We start from the raw sequence: 19,026 nt of genomic DNA, 5'->3' as shown, positions 1-19,026 counted from the left end.
ACCCAAAGAAGGCTGAGTTTTATTTTTCCACTTACCAGTTAGTTGTGGAGGTACTATATCCTGCTATCTTTGTCACTAGGCATTTACTTTGATTGCTCATTAGATAGTTATTCTGATGTGAAATTGAAGGTAAATTGGCATGGACATAACATCAAGTGTAACATCAAGACATAACATCAAGGACTGCTAAGGAATGTACCAATTCCAAGGCAACAAGTTAATGGCATGCCTCTTTTCTATTCTTCTGTACTCAAGGTATTGTAATCAAGAGGCAGCACTACCTTGATCTTTCATTGCAGCTAGTACATCTCCAAAACTATAACCATCATGGTACAAGTCACCTAGTTTTCTATCTCTCCTAGTAACATAAAGTTTGAATTATCACTACAATGTAAACTGATGCCATTCACCATTAATCTTTTTTTTTAAATGATTCCTAAATTGACTTGGGTAGAAGATGCTTTTGGACTTCCTTATGGTCCTGAAGAAGATAGTTTTTATTGGCCCCAGTTTATTGGTCCCATTGAATTCATTACCTGAGTCAAGTACTGATTCTATTTCTTCACCTTCATCAGCATTCAGTTGATATTTTTTCTAAAATGCTGGGAGATTTCTCAAGGAGAAATCTCCTAGTGCCACCTAATTTGTTGATTAGTTATTAGTCAAATGACTTCAAGGCTGTTCTGTGGAGAGTAAGGAAAATTATTCTTTATGGAGTAGATGGAAACAGGAAGGCTCCATTGTCCAGGCAAAAGGGACTAAAGCACTTTTTAAGTCCAGAATGTCCAGGTAATATTAGGAAGTGGCTCAGGAGTATATCTCCCTAATTTAGTGGAGGAGGAGGAGGAGGAGGAGGAGGAGGAGGAGGTGGTGGTGGTGGTGGTGGAGGAGGAGGAGGAGGAGGAGGAGGAGGAGGAGGAGGAGGAGGAGGGAGGAGGAACAGCATACTGATACTTGCAAAATTTATAATTATAACAAATTTCAATAAAAAGTTTTAGCCACCTTGTGGAATTGAATTCAGTCTACTTAATAAGGCTGACATGTTCCTCCCGGACTAATCTGAACAACATCTTTGGAAGGACACTGTAGCTGTGGTTCATGGACCCACAATGTCATCATAGGGGTCCGTGAAGGCTTGAAGAAATGTTATGATTTAAATCTTGAGTTAGGAGTCCATAGTAAAGAAAAGGTAAGAACCACCGCACTATAGCATTGATATCAAAGTTGCTGAAACATTCAAGATAATTACCGTAATGGGATTAATTATCTTAATTAACAGCATTCCTCATTTATCACTCCCAGTAAAGATCATCCAAATGACCAAGGCAATTTTGATGCCAAAACCAACTCTAAACCCAACTGAAATATCCAGAAAATGAGTGGATCTGATTATTCAGTACATATGAGCTGATATAACAGACAGGGCAGCTGTTGCATCCTATTATTAAAATGATTGCATCAATCCACTATCAAAGATCTTAGCTCCCCAATTACATGTATTTAATACATGCATATAAGTAGGACTTCGGAGTCATAAAGTTCCTTTTGTTTAGCATTCCATGTATTGCTTAAATAAGAAACCATTTGAGTGTGCATGATATTCATTTTTTCCCCATTTCCCCCTGAAAATTATATTTAGGGCACACCTGGTTCTCCTGGAAGAAATGGATCCCCTGGTATCCCTGGCATGCCAGGAGACCCTGGTCAACCTGGCCCCCCTGGAGTCTGCCAAAATTGCCCAAATTTCAATGGAGGTGTAAGTAACAGTCTCTCTGTCATCTTTTATTTTGCTACTGTGTAAAAGTTAATCTGCAATGCTTGGCATGCCATTGGTTCAGAAACACAAAGGGTTGGGGGTTTTTTAAGTTAAAAGATCAATTAAAGGTAAATATTCCCCTCCCACATACGTGCTAGTTGTTCCCAACTCTAGGGGGCAGTGCTCATCTCCTTTTCTAACCTGAAAAGCCAAAGCTGTTCAATGACGTCTCCATGGTCATGTGGCCGGCATGACTAAATGCCAAAGGTGCATGGAACACTGTTACCTTCCTACCAAAGGTGGTTCCTATTTTTCTACTTGCATTTTTACATGCTTTCCAACTGCTAGGTTGGCAGAAGTTGGGACAAGTAATGGGAGCTTACTCCGTTACGCAGCGCTAGAGATTCAAACTGCTGAACTGCTGACCTTTCTGTTGGACAAGCTCAGCATCTTAGCTATTGAGCCACCGCGTCCCTATCAAAAGATGAATTAGATCAATGTTTTTCAATCTCTGCAATTTTAAGATACATGGACTTCAACCCCAGAATTCTCCAGCCAACATGGCGTGGGGTATAATTAGATGAGTTATTTCTATGGAATCCCTGCAAAAATTGGAATAAACAAGGCAAGAATCATTCTGGGTGGCAAAAATCTAAATGTTACATGTTTGCACATATAGCTTGGCAACCAGGATTTCTCTCACACGTTCTGTAGATAATACCATATCTTACTATAATTGTATGTAGTTTACTAAAGAGCTAGTTAATATAGGATATAAATAAATTTCCAAATTTATGAAGACGTTGGAAGAGGTGTTCACAGCAAACCTAAATTAAAGGAGATAATCAAAGAGAGATTGCTGTGGAGAATTGGAGAAGCACTCAACCTGCATGTACCCTGTACTTCCGACCTTTGGAAATCCATGCTTCTGGCCTCTCAGTGATTCTGAACCAAATTAATGAAATGACTTACCATGTGATAGCTATTATGAAATATTAAAATGCAACCAAAACAAATTCAATTAAAATTTCTCATTAAAACATTTTAAATATATTCCCTCCAGATCAATATTGTATAATAAACTTCCAATGGTACTTCCAATTAACAGGCTGTGAAAGATTGAAGAGTCTGAAAAAGAAATAGGAAAAACTTTAGCAGGATCCAATCTGGGTTGGTCACCTGAACCAGAGATTTAGTCTTCCAAGCTTTCGGACTCATTTTAGAGGCCATCCTCAGGGAACTTCTCTCTAGTAGAGTGCATACTTTGGGCTATTCGGTGTGTGGTATTCATAAGGTGCCTGGTTATATGTGGCTTTTTAGTTGTTGATTGGGATGTTGATGGCCAGTGATTAAGTCATTGGCTGTTGTTTCCTATGCTATCAAGCCCTTGCCTCCTAAGTACTTGATAAGCTGGTGGCAAACAGCATTCCCGAGGACAGATGAGTGGCCGTTTCCTAGGCTTCAATCACTTCCTGACTGTTTTTGTGCCTGCTCACCCAACAATCTTAGTATCTGCAAAATTGAATATATGTCCTTGTTCACTGCCATGTGAGGCTACCAATGAGTCTGAGTCTCCTCATCTGATCGCTTGCTTGTGTCCTTGCAATCTGGCGGTTAGCTTCCTCCTAATCTGTCCTACATAGTCACAGAGGCAATCCATGCATGGGATCCAGTAGATTACATTGAAAGTATCTCCCACCTCCAAGCAATCTTTACACTGCATCGTTTGTCCTCACATGGTAGCCTCTGGGTGATGTGCAATGCCCACTTGCCGATCTCAAAAGCTGCATCCTACTGCTTCCAGAATGTTTTTGATGTATGGACGGGTGTGCCATTTAGTTGATCTTGTAGCTTGTTTCTTCCTTTCTCTTCCCACCATGTTACCCTGACATCTTGTAACAAATGTTGTGGGTACCCATTCTGCCTGAATTGTTCACATGAGTACCTTTGTTTTCTCCTGTGTGGTTCAGCATGGCTCTGCATGCCCCGTTATGAACTGGGCCATGGGTGACCACTACACCTACACAAGGAACTATATTACAACAGCTTAGCTTGCTGGGTATTGCAGTGGGTTCTCAACCTGCCATTCCATTTTCTTATCTGTTGACAAGTTGAAAATGGTAATTGTCTACTTGTTTTGGCCTCTGTTGTGAACTGTATGTCTGAGAAGATAGAGCTCAATCTGGTAACTTTAGGCATAAACAACCAATGAATAGGAGAGGAACTAATTAGTACCTCATAAACAGCAGTTCAGTCCATGTTGTAAAAGGCTTGGGAAGATTTTAAAATCTTGAAAGAGATCCCACCTGAATGAACTCCCCAGTAAATAATAGTTGGGATTTCCTCTTGCAATTTCCAGCATGCTGTATCTTACCACAACTCTTACATTAAAACTCCAAGTTAATATGACTTTTGCTTTCTAGACCATGTCCTATGATGCAAGGCTTAACACAGACCGAATTGAAAAATCCTACCTATCCCCCATGACTTTCTCTAAACTGGTATCCTGTACCCCTTTCCAGTCAACCAATTCTTCACATTTCTTCTTATTGTACATTTGGGTCTCCTGAAACATTGGAATTATTTTTTCTCAGCAAAGCTTGATCTCATTCCTGGAGCAATCTAAATGGAAGCCTTTGATCACCCAGATGCAACAATTTCCAGCATCCCCAGCCACTGTATCTAATTATTGCTCACAGGTTTTCCACCCCTTGCTCTGTCTCTTCAGTAACTTTCCAAGCTGTTGGGATATAAGTTGCTGGGATTTATGTTCCCGAATATAAACCCTTAAAATAATTGGGGTTTGATTTATCCACCAATGAATGAAGGTATGGCCTATGATTCCAAGCTGAGGGGATATCTGTTTAAGGGATGAGTATATACTCTGTATGTGTGTGTGTGCAGTAATGGGATTCAAATAATTTAACAACCGTTTCTCTGCCATAATGACCATGTTGTAAAAGGCTTGGGACCGTGCTGGGTAGGCATAGCTCGGTGGTCATTGACAATGTGGCTGTGGCCAACTCACGTCGATGGGCGCTTCGCCTTAGCTGTTACAATGTAATAAGGGTTAACCGGAGAGGCCGTTTCTGTAAGCAGGGCAATAAAGATTAGGCTAGAAACAACACCAAAATGTTTCCTTCCTGCCTTCCTTACAGGATTAGCCCTGTAAATTGGGGAAAAAATAAAATAATGTTTCTTCTAACAACTGGCTCTCCGAACTGCTTAGAAAGTTACGAACCGGTTCTCCCGAATAGGTGCGAACCGGCTGAATCCCATCACTGTGTGTGTGTGTGTGTGTGTGTGTGTGTGTGTGTGTGTGTAAAAATGTTCCTAATGTATCAATCGATGACCTATTCATTTATAACAACTACTTCTCTTTTCAATTTGTTTTCTACTGCAGAGCTATTCACCTCAGTATGACTATGACAAGTCTGGACCAAGCGTTTTAACTGTAAGATAGTAGCATGACCTTTATGCTGCTTAAATGGTTTCTCTTTTCTTTTCTTGCACAGGTTATCTAGCAAACGAATTCTGATTTATGGTTGCCTAAAGCATAACTGGATTAAAGCAGTATTCTCCCTCAGATTTATGATTAGATATACTCCTTGAAACCATTTATCAAACCAAAGATGTACTTGATGTTTCTGCCTCATATTTTTATTTCTTTTCCTTTTTACATTTTACAGCACCCCCCTCAGCTGTTTTCATCACCTGCTTTTTGTTCCCATGTGTTTCCTGCAATGTTTGCTCTTCCAATTCTTTTTGCCTAGATCTTTCTCCTCTTCTTTCTCCACTGCAACAAATTTTCTGGGCTACTAATTGCACAGTATTTGCTATTTCCAGAATGCAGATATCAGTGGGTAATAAATCAACTTGTTAATTGTTTAGCATTATTTTCACAGAGGAGAGCTTTTTTTTTTTAACTTTTAAAGTTTTCAGCCTCCCTTAATAAATATATTCGGATCAATCATTCCACATGATGTTCCAAAATAAAGCTATGTTATTAACTTGGTTGCAAACACCAAATCAAGGTTACAAGAGGCAATTTTGGATTTTTAAAAATTCAATTAACTCGGGATGGTGCTGCCTCTTATATGTTGGTCAATCTAGGCACAGGCCTTGAGATGGATTGGGATGTTGTAGAAGGTAAAGAAAAAGGATTGTGTGAAGGTTTTTCCATTTTTAGAAAAATCACACAACTCATCAGATGAACGCCAAAAAATGGGCATTAGGCACCTACAGTGTACCATGGTGGTATCTATAAGTCACCTGGACCTTGAGTAAGCTGCTGAGTTTTTCTACAAAAATAAAACGCAGCACATAAATTCTGTTCACAAACAAAAATTAATGAAAGCAAATATTTTGAAAAAATGTAAAAATGTGTGTGTGTGTGTGTGTGTCAATATGTGGATGTGTGATATCTGCATAATCTGTGAAAAGGGCAACTGACCTCACGGTGGACTATTAAAAGTGCTCTCAACAGACTTTCCTGATTGTCTACTTCTCTCTTACGTTGTTCATTTGTTACCATGTTATAAATCATGAAATTCATTTGTCTTCTGCTTCTCACAGCGTTTTTCTGCTTTTAGTCCATCCATCCATCCATCCATCCTTCATAATTAATTCATATGTTTCCAGTTGCTCACCATTTTTTCCTTCTTACAGCTTCTGTTGTTTGTAGCCTACCGCTGGCTTCTGCATCTGAGATGTATGAACCAGAAATGTTGTCTTCTTTCATGTCTTTGGTTGATAAAGTGCCTGAGAGGTGCTGGTTTTTCATGGGAGGGTTTTTTGGGGAATGGATGGCCAGAAGGACTACAGCAATTAGATATGTCTTCCAGATATGTGGGACTGTAACTTTCGTAATTTCCAGATAGCAGTTAAATTATTGAATTTGATATTAAATATCACTACAGAGCATCTAGCAGAGAAAGACATCTATGGTTATATCCTACCAGTGGCACTGTATTTGAAAAGGAAAAAAAAATGAATGCCCCAATATTGATTCTTGTTTATATTTTCTATATCATTTTTTTTAATGGATCCAAGAATGTGTGACAAAGGACAAAGGTCCTTTCCCTGCATTTCCCCCTTTATAAATAATTTCCATTGGGATTAATGGAACTGTTTGCAAAACTTCAAACTGAGTTGCTGGGTATATAGGGCTCTGGATGGGCATGAATGTACGAAGCCCTGCATATCAGAAGTCTCCAACCTTGGCAACTTTGTGAACTTCAACTTCCAGAATTGTGGAATTCTGGAAGTTGAAGTTCACAAGTCTTACAGTTGCCATAGTTAAAGACCCTGTAGTAGATGATTCAACAGAGTTACACCAAAATTCTAGGACAAGCAATTACTTTTAATATTTCATTGCTTACCAAGATACAATTGCATACTTTCTGCTTAACAAAATGAGATGATAGCCCCAATCATCTAATGAGTCCTAATGAATCACCTTACAAAATGAAGTCAACCCATTTTTTTCATCATAGCAGTTCACCGAAAGAAATATTTCTTTGCCCATAAATCTCTTATGTCACTGATTTCTTTATTTATTATTTTTAATTCACATAAACTATTTCCAGCTCACAACCCCTGGTATGCCCAAATATGGGAGGAAGGTCACACTTCCATTCTCTGTCCTTCGGCTCGTCACAAGAGACCATCCAGACAGAAACCCAGTATTTTTTTTACTGTTGCCTTTTTGTTACATTTGTTATATTTATGCTGATAAATAAATAAAGGGAGACTAGCTGATGAGAGCTAAATAGCTTGAAATAGATCTATACTAGTCTCCCTTTATTTATTTATCAGCATAAATATATATATATATATATATATATATATATATATATATATATATATATATATATATATATATATATATATATATATATCTTGTACTTTAAGAAGCCAGCGGGTTTTAATCTTTTTCCCCTGAAACAATGATAAATAACGAATTATCTGTTAGTAGATTACTTAAAGTATAACTACATAAGCATTTGATGACAAGATGTAGGCTTAGGACTAAATATCATGTATCTGGCCTACACATCCCAATTTCTATTAAAATTGTATGTGTTCAATAAAGGTGAAGATAGCTGGATATTTAGTTAATGAACAAGAGTGAACATCTTGCAATCTTATTCAACAAACCATACAACATTCTTGCAGAGAAGTTGGATATGCATTTTTAAAACAAGATAGAGGGAAACAATATGTAGAGAAAAGAAAATGGCCATGCTACTACGAGAAAGAGAGAGAGAGAGAGATCAAATAAGTCATGTACCTTTTCCCTAGTGCTCAAAGTTCATAGCCTTATACTACCTTTCCCAAGTTTTCCCATGAGACAAACAGAGTCCCCAGCTGAGGAACTGGTAACTCTACTTAGGTCAACCTGGGGTATGTCTCAATTCCCAGAATCCATAATTAATCACAGACAGCACACAAATGAACTTGGCTTACCAACAGAACCTTCTATCTCATCCTAATGACTGGAGCTGCCTTGTTCATTGCTTTGTGTGTAATGAGTTATTTTTGTCTTAACCCCAGCCTAGGAAGTGAAACCAATTGAAACTGAACTGAAATGCTGATTTAATACTAGAGCAGGTCAAGTTAAAAGCATTTCCACTTTTCACATAACTCGCTTTTGTTACAGTATACGCACTGCCCTTTGCACTCTATTTCGATACAGAATTAAAAATTTTATCTGCAATTCATTGCATTGTTTTTCAATCTTCCCCATAGGGTGGTGGTGCCGGCGCTCCTGGCCCACCTGGTCCTGCTGGCCCTCCTGGTCATACTGGTCCGCCAGGTCCATCTGTAAGTATTTGTCATTTTTTTTTCTGCTTTCAAGTTATATTTTATACTGTTGGTTGGTTGTGATAACCATGTCACTAAGGAAGGCAAGATTGTGCATTAAACTCTAAGGAACATAGTTTGAGCACAGCAAAGAACAATACATTCTGTAGCCTTCTGCTATTTAGTAGGGCTCCTAAAGATATTTTGAACCAATACGTTTTCTGAAAGGCTGTCTTTAAATTTTGGAATGTTAAGTATTTAAAACAAAATAGGGTATTGCATCTGGATCACTGCCAAACTATAGACTTTGTTTTAAGATAAACAGAATTCAGAGATGGGGAGCAGTGGTGGGTTTCCATTATTTTTACTACTGGTTTACTTGTGCATGCACTTGTGCTCGTATGCTCTCGCAATGCTTCTGCACATGCGCAAAAGCATCTGGGTGGGCAGACAAAGCCTCCCACCACCACCACTACCTGTTCACCTGAACCAGGCCAAATCAGGAGCTATCCACTTCTAGTGAGGAAGGGAGGCTGCCTTTGAATCAATCTTGACTTCCAGAAAATGCCTACACAAGTTTTTGAAGTTTTCTTGACAAGATTTCAGAAGCGGATGGCCATTGCCTGTTTTCTAGGACTAAGAGAAAGTGGCCACCCAGCTGGCATTTTTGTGTCTAAGACAGGATTAGAAATCACAGTCTCCTGTTTCTAGCCTGTGACTACATCAAAGTGGCTCTCATCATATTCAGATATAATGAAAATCAATTCTAATGCAGCCCACAGGACAGGATATAGGGGGAAGGCTGATTCTATAGTTGTGGCTGCTAACTTGAGTTTTATTACCCCCACTTGGTAGATACCCCTTCCATAGGGGTAGGAGGAAGGAGGACAAAAGAAACACAGAAAACCAACATTCCTTTATATAGTGCTTTGTACAAAAAAAGCAATTACTTATAAGACACATTACATTATTATATGCACAAATGAAATAGAATGGGTTCATCTGGTCCAATTCCCTATCGTTCCTAATAATCTGATTATTCACATAGTGGAAATTTGTTCCATCTGATTGTAGATATGGTATACAGTGATCTAATGAAAGCAACTCCTCTCTTCTTCATTAGGGACCTCATGGATACCAAGGTTCACCCGGTGAACCTGGGCAAGCTGGAGCTCCTGTAAGTATCAATATTCATTTCTGAAGATCTCATATTATACAGTATATCATATTGTAAGATAGACTTGTTTGTGTGTACATCAGTGGTGGGATTCAGCCAGTTCACACCACTTCAGGAGAACTGGTTGTAAACTTTCTGAGCAGTTTGGTGAACTGGTTGTTGGAAGAATTCATTAGGGCAGAGAACTGGTTGTTAAATTATTTGAATCCCACCAGTGGTGTACATGTGTTAGTTATCCAGTTTGAAAAGTAGTTTGCTTCATGAGTTAATGAAAGCGTGACCCGGCAAATGCGCGCCCGACAAATGAGCACCGACAAAACCATGCCGACAAAACCACGCCACGACCAAACAAACAACATAGTGGGACGCAAAAACAATGTTAGAGGTTAGGGTTAGGATTAGGGTTAGGGTTATAACGTTGTTTTCGCGTCCCACTGTGTTGTTTGTTTCGTCGCGGTGCGGTTTCATCGGCGCTGTTTTGTCGAAGCACATTTGTCGGGTGCACATTTGTCAGTGAACCAATGAAAGCATATGCCTCTTGGACTATTGTGTTGTTTAGAGGTCATGGACAATCACCCACACATATATACAACTGTGTTTTAAAAGCTGTGTGTTTACCAAGGAACTTTCTAACAACATGCAAGAGCTTTTTAGAGCTATGATTTGAGAGCAGACATGACCTACAATGGTTTGGATCTAAATGTGATAGGGAAAAATTCTGTAAACGCCATCATTCCAGGTAATAATGGGATGAATACTTAGTTTCATCTTCTCTACAATCTTTTTCTGAAAATATGCCCTGGTAGATTGGGGAGTTTTCCAAAAGGTTATTATGCTGAATACAACTGGAGGAAGGGGGATTTGGTGAAAATCTATTCTTCCATAAGTTGAACATTCTTCTGGAGATCAACTTTTTGTTTGGAACAGATCAGATCAGGAATAAACCAAGTTGCTACCTTTTTTTAAAGAAAATATATGTATATGCTTTTAAATATATGTCCCTATAAGAAAAGTAATCATTATGTAACAGAATATTGTGTTATTCTACACTTAATTAAATGGTACTATAATCAGACAAAGGTACCTCATCAGCAGGGCCCACAGCATTGTTATAATTATTTCATATTTAGTGGCTGAACCAATTTATTTTCTTATTGAATTTTAAAAAAAAGGCTTTTACAAATATTTACCTCCCCTCCCCCACCCTCAAAACCCGAACCCAACCCCCCCAACCTCCCCCCCGACTTCCCAGAACAAATACAGGGTATAAATCTTTAACAAACATATTCTAAAATAAACTTTAAAAAGTTAGTATCATCTTTCTTTTGAGCTTTAACTCCTCTTTTGTTAGGCTAACTCTTAATAGATGATATCATTCCTCGCTTTTTCAGTCATAAACTATCTGGAATTTCTTAGTCCCATATTTATTTTGAATATAGTCAATCCATCTTCTCCACTCCAGTTTATATTTCTCATCTGAGTGGTCCTTAAGATATGCTGATATTTTAGCCATCTCTGCTAAGTTTGTTACTTTTAATGTTCATTCTTGAAGAGTAGGCAAATCTTCCTTCTTTCAGTATTGCGCCACCAACAGTCTTGCTGCCGTTATTAAGTACAAAATCAACTTAGTCTCTATAACAGTACAATCAGTAGTTATACCTAACAGGAATAACTGAGGGGTAAACTTTATCCTCTTTTTAAGAATATTTTGCATAATCCACCATATTTTTATCCAAAATGTTTTAACCTTTTTACAAGTCCACCATACATACATACATACATACATATGGTAATATGTAGCATCAACACAATCACATCTCCAGCATTTAGATTGTAAATTTGGATACATGCAAGCCAGTTTTTTAGGATCTAAATGCCATCTATAAAACATCTTATAAAAGTTCTCTCTCAGATTTTGGGCTTGCATGAAACCAATGTATTTTCAAGGATTTGAAATATGACAAACACATGAAATTATTTCCAGTATTTGGCTATTGAAAAGCTAGTTTCTCTTCTAATATAGTTTAATTTTTCGTGGCTGTTTCACCATTAATGGGAATTCTTGCTTCACTCCACCACTTAACCCACAGGCTAGACCTGCATTAGTAGGTCTTTTAAGAGGAATGTTTAAAAATCTGCAGTTTTCAGATCTCTCCTCATAGGAGCACTTTGAGGTGTTTTTATTTTTCAGACAGCCAGACAAATAATGCAATGTAAAAAAAAAAGATGAGAATAGGGAGTGGAGCTGGGGGGTGGGCGTGTTTTGTAGGCTGTTTTCTTTTGTTAATAGGGTACGTTACAACTCATTCTGGGATAGGACAGTAATTTTTAACTCCTACTCACCATTTCTCAAGAAAGAAGTGAAGATGTCTGCAAGAACCCACTGTGTTCTGTTCCACAACTTCATTTACCAAATCCTCAAAATCAGTTTGAAGAGAAACTGTAATCTCAGTTTTGGGGAGTGAAGCTGGTAGAAGTATAGAAAAATCATATCCTTGAAATACTTCCAAAGCCTATTACTGTATGTTACATAATTAGCAAAATATTTAGCTTGCTTGTAAAATCTCACATATATTTTGATATTGTTGAAACAGAAAGTGATGTATACAATCAGCAACTCAATCACTTTGCAATGGCCTAGCAATACACAAAATAAACTTCCCTCAGATCTGAATTCCTCAGTGAGAAATTTGATTTGTCATCCTACATTTTTATAATTTGGGGAAGGAGGATATGTCTTCAAATCAGTATTTGCCATTGCCGTCTTCCTAGGGGCTGACAGGCAATGACTGAGCCCAGTTCACCCGGATGGTTTTATCCATAAAGAGAGACTAGAACTCACAATCACCTGGTTTCTCTGAGAGCTAGTTTGGTGCTTTAACCACTACACCAAACTAGCTCAAAAAGGAAAGCATCTGTTTATTTTTGGCTTTTATGTAACTTTATTTTTCTTTCCAGGGTGCTCCTGGCCCCCCAGGAATGATAGGACCCCCTGGGCCTTCAGGAAAAGATGTAAGTTTTTGATTATCAATACATGAATAAAGATAAAGTGGTTTTTTTTGGCATGTCACTCTAAAGATACATATAGTATGAGTGATATAGTTGCCGTAATTAAAGGCGCCTTCCTCTTTGCGGGGGAAGGGCACAGGACAGTTCAACATAGAAAGTTGCCTAATACTTAAAAGCAGATTTTTGTGGGTGGGGGGGAGGAAAACATTGCTTGAAGAGAAAAGAATAATAATACATATTTTTTTAAAAAAAAGCATTCATATGCTGGATCCAAATGTGATTTTTCACAGATTTCACACATCTTGATTTTGATTGATGTTTCAACCCAAAGCTCTTTTATGTATTTACAGTACAGTGAAGTAGAAATCAACTAGTTTCCATCCTGTGAGGCAGAATTTTAGATTTTTAATGTTTTTTCAGAAAGAATGTTTCTTTAAAAGTTGTTCTAAGTTATTAAACTGTAAATTGTTTGAATTGTTTGTATCCTAGCTTTTAGTTTCTTCCATGAAAAGCAGGTTAAAGATTTAATAATTAGATTTCATTAAAGACATAACTAAAAACATAAGGTCTGTTGGTTAATGAACTCCTGCAGTGCTTATTAACTAAGGTAGCCTAATATTTCTGCATTAGCTAAGACATATTTTTGCTCTTCACAATTGGAAAAGGGGTCTATTCATTCATGAAGTCCTTGGATCTAGAAGAGGCTTCTGTTGACAGAAAAAGGAGAGGTGATTTCTGAGCAATTTTCCTCAGAACTCCTTATTTAGATAGTATCATTTTATGGGGATAGAGAAAAATGCAAAAAAAGAACATTCCATTAATTATGTAGAATCATTATATGAATAGAATCCTAAGTGCATTGCAATGAGATCAAGCCAACTAAATCAATATCATCTCATTAGGAGCACTTCAGTTGAGCAAATGCCCTACATATAGATACATATTTTTGGTTAATTTTTGTGTGGTCTGTTATCAGTGAATGTGTTTGTTAGCTTTCACTACCCATATATAAACTCACAGCATTCTACAAGACTTTCCATTCCATCATGCATAAAACTGCTAGATGATGTAATGGTCAATTTTCTGACTGAGTGGTTCAGGAGATAATTGTATAAAATAACCACTTGTAAATTCTTTCATTATCAGTCAAAAGACCCGCCAGATGTGCTGAAAGAAAACAAGACAGATTTTGTCTGGAAGTCTACTGAAGATATCTTGTTTGTGGGGAGGAAATATTCCAGTTGCCCTAATTCTTGTAAGGCCAACCAGCAGTAGCTCCACAATATATAGCCAAAGCTTCTTTTCATCGCTATGTGTTCTTATTTTCTAGTCCATCTTAGAGTGACTATAGAGTATGTATGTCAGTGTCTACATGTAATAATTGTATATTGTGTCTTCAGGGAGAATCTGGAAGACCTGGAAGACCTGGAGAACGTGGCTTGCCTGGCCCTCCTGTAAGTAAACACATTTTTCTTTTAGGATATGTTGGAAACTAACCCTAAAAGGTACTAAGCCTTTTGAGAAACTCCATTGTGTGTATGTGTATTTATATACCAGCCACCTCCATTTCAATTACTTGTGTGATATAATTATGTCATTGTCCCCCTAGTGCATTCTTCAGTCCCCACCATCATCAAACTAAGCTCTATTTTGTGGGAAGAAGTCATGGCACCCTATTATTTCATAACTTAGGGTTGATGGGAAAGGGCATGCTTTGACACCCATCTCCACCCAGGCATTCTCCCATCCACCTCCCACTTCCCCAATTAAGAAATGCACAAATAAGTAAAAAAAAATGCCTTTCCATCTATGTGATCTGACAACGAGGTTACAAATAAGATATTTTGTCTTGTTGAATTTGCTCAGCCATTTCCAGGTCTCCTATTTTCTTGCTTCACTTATAAGATTTATGTTTGTTTATCAATGATATTGATTGCTATTGCTAGTTTTATGCCTATGAGAAAGTTGTAGGTTTTATTCCCAGTTGTAAAAATAGCCATGCTGTTACAGTCTTTCTACGCTTACAGTTTTCTTCTTCACTCATATATCCTCCCTGCCATTTCATCAGGTAGAAAGTGAGAACCTAACTGAGGGTGCCACGGCAATAACATCTGAAAGTTATAAACCAAAAGCAATCAATCAAATTAAACATGACTGACAGCAGATGAAGCAGAGGACAAATAGCATGAAATCACATCCTATGGCAACTTCTTATCAAAGAACAAAATCATAGAAAATGTAGTGGCATCCATGTTTTGCAAAAAAACCAGTTTCTTTCTGCTATCAAAGCCGAGGAAAATTGTTTTTAGATCTATTTGAAAGAAAGAGAGTCACGGTAGTTCATCTAATTACACAAACACCTTGTAATTGAATATTCAGAAATAATCCATTCCAAGGGTCAGGTTTTTTTGAAATATTGAGGCATCCTTTGTATTCTGAAGTATTCCTCCTTTTGGCTTTCTCTGGTTTGATTCCCTGGATAATTCCTCAGGTATTCCATTAGCCATGCTTAAACTCTTAGCCTGTTTATCATTTCCTGATCATCATAACCTTTCAATGCAATTGTTCTCATTTTATTTGTGCTCTCTCTCTATTTCTCCCTCCCTCCCTCCCTCCCTCTCTCTCTCTCTCTGTCTTAATTTAGGGCCACAAAGGTCCTGGTGGAATGCCTGGAATGCCTGGAATGAAAGGTCACAGGGTAAGTGCTCAACCTCAAATATTCTATCATAAAAAAATTGGGAGAAGATATCAACACAGCTCACTCTGCTTCAGGCATCTTCAACTTAATGCCCTCCAAATTCTTTTGATTAAAGCAATTTCTATAGAATTCTGGTGGGCATTTATCAGAGCTGAGATACAACTCAGCGGGATGGCAGTATGTTGGCGAAAACTGCAATAGCAGACGAAACACGCATGTTGCAGTCAGAAATTGCTGAAGCAAATGCAATGAACTTTAGCTGAGTGGGTTGGGGGAGCATGAAGCAGTGGAGATAGAAAAATTAGGGGTCCTTCTCATTTTACAAGTTTTAGATATAGCTAGAGGGACGTATAACCATTCCAGGTGTTCACTGTTTTAATTTAGAAAATTTCCTATGTGCTGTTCATATATTATTTCTTTTTTTTTCTTTGCACAAAGGGTTTTGATGGAAGAGATGGTGCCAAAGGTGATCCAGGTCCCGCTGGTCTAAAGGTACGATTTACATTTATCACTTGTGCAGAAGAAGACAGGTTTAGTCAAATAAAATTCTTTTTTTTTTAGAAAATGTTGAACAGTGGCAGTCTCTTGGGCTTCTCAGAATATTTACCTGTTGGTCATATCCAGATTGAACTGAATCTGTCTTTTTTTCGCCTGGTAATGGCTCTCCCATTATGAGCCGAGGTGGCGCAGTGGTTAAATGCAGCACTGCAGGCTACTTCAGCTGACTGCAGTTCTGCAGTTCGGCTGTTCAAATCTCACCGGCTCAGGGTTGACTCAGCCTTCCATCCTTCCGAGATGGGTAAAATGAGGACCCAGATTGTTGTTGGGGGCGATATGCTGACTCTGTAAACCGCTTAGAGAGGGCTGAAAGCTCTATGAAGCGGTATATAAGTCTAACTGCTATTGCTATTGCTATTGCTATTATGTTCATGCTTCACTTGCAATCTCCACTTCCTTCCTTTCTGTTTCTCAGACAAAGGGGAAAAGGTTGTTGCCATGGACATCTGAATTGGGGGGGTTATATATATATATCTTTTTTGCCCATTTATATTACCTGTTACTCAATTTTTCTGAAGGCTTCCTTAAACCCATCTGTGGACAGTGAGAAGAAAGTAGTTAGAGATAAGCATTGAGATTTACCTCCCTCTCCCCCCCCCTCAACTTTTTAAAATTAAACAACCATGTTCCATCCCAAAAAGTTTATTTAAAGGAGATCAATGAAATATTTCTTCACTTAGAACATATTTAACAAGTTGATGGACAACTCTGAAAACCAGACTAATTAAACAGATCCATTAGGGATTGCTAATCAGAATGGCCATATAGTACCTCTAATCATAATTTCACTCTGCTTTTGACTGCTAATTGTTGGAAATCTTATGTTCTTATTAAATTGAGTTTGATAGAGAAGTACCACTGCATATTGAGCTGTTCTTAAAAAAATCCTGTACATACTTTTTTCTTCTCATGAGGTTACTCTATAGACAGGTGCAGTAACATCATCCTCATCATTTGATGAAGCAAAATAGGTTATCTTCAATTACTTTGTCTCTTCACTGCCCATCACATTATTTCCAAAAAGATCACTCTGTTAGGAAATTGGTAGTTTGCTTGTTTATTCATTTCTAAAGTTTGCATGCTACATTTTCACTGATAAAAACAATCTCCCAAAGGAGAATTAAATGGTATGTATAGTTTCAACTGGTGCAAACTGACCCTTCTTCTTTGTACTTGAACTGGTCTGATGCAGAAAGAGATTCAAATATGGAAATTTGCTTTTGGGTGCTTAGGTTTTTGCTTAATTGGGAACAGGAATGAGAGTATTCATTATTGGCCAAATGTGATTGGAGACACAAAGAACTTGTCTCCAGTGCATAAGCTCTCAATGTATATACAAACAATAGCAATAGCAATATAGCAGTAGACTTATATACCGCTTCATAGGCCTTTCAGGCCTCTCTAAGCGGTTTACAGAGAGTCAGCATATTGCCCCCAACAATCTGGGTCCTCATTTTACCCACCTCGGAAGGATGGAAGGCTGAGTCAACCCTGAGCCGGTGAGATTTGAACCGCTGACCTGCTGATCTAGCAGTAGCCTGCAGTGCTGCATTTAACCACTGCGCCACCTTGGCTCAATAAAGTAGTAAATCATAGATCATAAATCATAAGATACAAACAACAAATGATAAATCATAAAATACCAAGCGGGGAAGGTAGTAGGAATGATGAGAATATGAGAAAGATGGAATTAGGACAATGATGTAAATGTGGTTTGCTCAAATATGGAATGATAAAGACAATGTATTGACCAATATTCCCTTTATCACATAGGGTGAAAATGGCATTCCCGGAGAAAATGGTTCCCCAGGACCAATGGTAACTTTCTGAGCAATATTGTAGAAAGTATGAGGGAGAAAACAACAACAGAATTATCATAAACATGGGATCCTTTTACTCATCCTCATGGAAAAAAATCTAAAAAACTCTTTGATAATCTATTAGGTAGTAAATAATAAGGAGACAGGTTTACATTTCCATTCTGGTTGAAGAAGGACCTGAAGTTTATCACATACCAGTATTTCGTTGCAATTAAGCTTAGCAATAATAAAAGTATGGCTGGGCTGAGTTTCAAATATTTTTTGGGGGGATACTCATTGACCATGGAGATAAGTTCATGGATACCGGAGGCAATTTTATGTATTTGCCTAATTCACATATAATGCCAGAATGGCAATGTGAAGTCTGAAGCAGGTCCCATCTTACCTTATTGCACTTTCTGATTTTAAATTAATCCTTGCCTAAATCACTTCTGATCTGAGGAAGTCTAGAAAGAACTGATTAAAAATAAGAGAAAGAAAAAAAATCATGTTACCTATGAAACATTCCTGCTTTCCTCAAATGTCTAATTTGAACCATGGTTGATCCAAATCTTAGGATTCATCTGTAATGTTTTATTTAATGAAGGTTTTACAGCTGTCCCTTCTGTGATGAATGCTTTGGGTTGTAAAAATCTTGTATGTTTCTTAGGGACCCAGAGGTCTGCCTGGTGAAAGAGGACGAGCTGGGCTTCCAGGAACTTCAGTAAGTAGTTGGGTGAAAGTTTAATATAAACTCTTATTATCATTGCCAATTTTGATCCACTGGTATAGATTATAGACTCCTGGAAGGACAAGATAATGGAAGTCAAATGTTTTGTACTATCTTTAGTTTTTGTGGGGGTTGCTCTGGCAAAATCAGTCTTTTTGGAGACATTTTACAAGGGCACAACTTTGCCATTTCTGATTCTATTGTTTTCTAGCGGTATGTTGTCCAGATTTATAATTTGATCAATGAAAACTGGGAATTATTGTTCACTATTTTTGACTCTTATGTGTTCCTCCTTTGCCCCATATTTGGCTTGCATGCTCCACTTCAAAAAAGACTACCAGAATACGATCCCAGTTGAGGAGATTTCGTGATAAGACACGGAGCGCTCCATGGTAGTGGATCTGACTATTTGAGAGACCGCCTCCTGCCAATAACCTCCCTGCGTCCCATCAGATCGCATAGAGCGGGCCTCCTCCGTATTCCATCCGCCAGTCA

General features: G+C 38.0%; 1 protein-coding gene across 1 annotated transcript in view; it reads left to right on the top strand.

Annotated features, from left to right (window-relative positions):
• The window catches only part of COL3A1 (collagen type III alpha 1 chain), an 84,217-nt gene that overhangs the window by 31,661 nt on the left and 33,530 nt on the right, over positions 1-19,026 (top strand). The window contains exons 4-13 of the mRNA XM_032211665.1: positions 1,640-1,756; positions 5,160-5,210; positions 8,507-8,581; positions 9,684-9,737; positions 12,696-12,749; positions 14,147-14,200; positions 15,391-15,444; positions 15,883-15,936; positions 17,776-17,820; positions 18,472-18,525. Coding sequence (XP_032067556.1) covers positions 1,640-1,756; positions 5,160-5,210; positions 8,507-8,581; positions 9,684-9,737; positions 12,696-12,749; positions 14,147-14,200; positions 15,391-15,444; positions 15,883-15,936; positions 17,776-17,820; positions 18,472-18,525 — 612 coding nt within the window. The remainder of the gene's footprint in view (positions 1-1,639; positions 1,757-5,159; positions 5,211-8,506; positions 8,582-9,683; positions 9,738-12,695; positions 12,750-14,146; positions 14,201-15,390; positions 15,445-15,882; positions 15,937-17,775; positions 17,821-18,471; positions 18,526-19,026) is intronic.

The sequence above is a fragment of the Thamnophis elegans genome, chromosome 1 (genome assembly GCF_009769535.1).
Source record: "Thamnophis elegans isolate rThaEle1 chromosome 1, rThaEle1.pri, whole genome shotgun sequence".
Taxonomy (NCBI): Eukaryota; Metazoa; Chordata; class Lepidosauria; order Squamata; family Colubridae; genus Thamnophis; species Thamnophis elegans.
The sequence above is the reverse complement of the archived record's forward strand: the minus strand, read 5'-3'. Positions and strand labels throughout refer to the sequence as shown.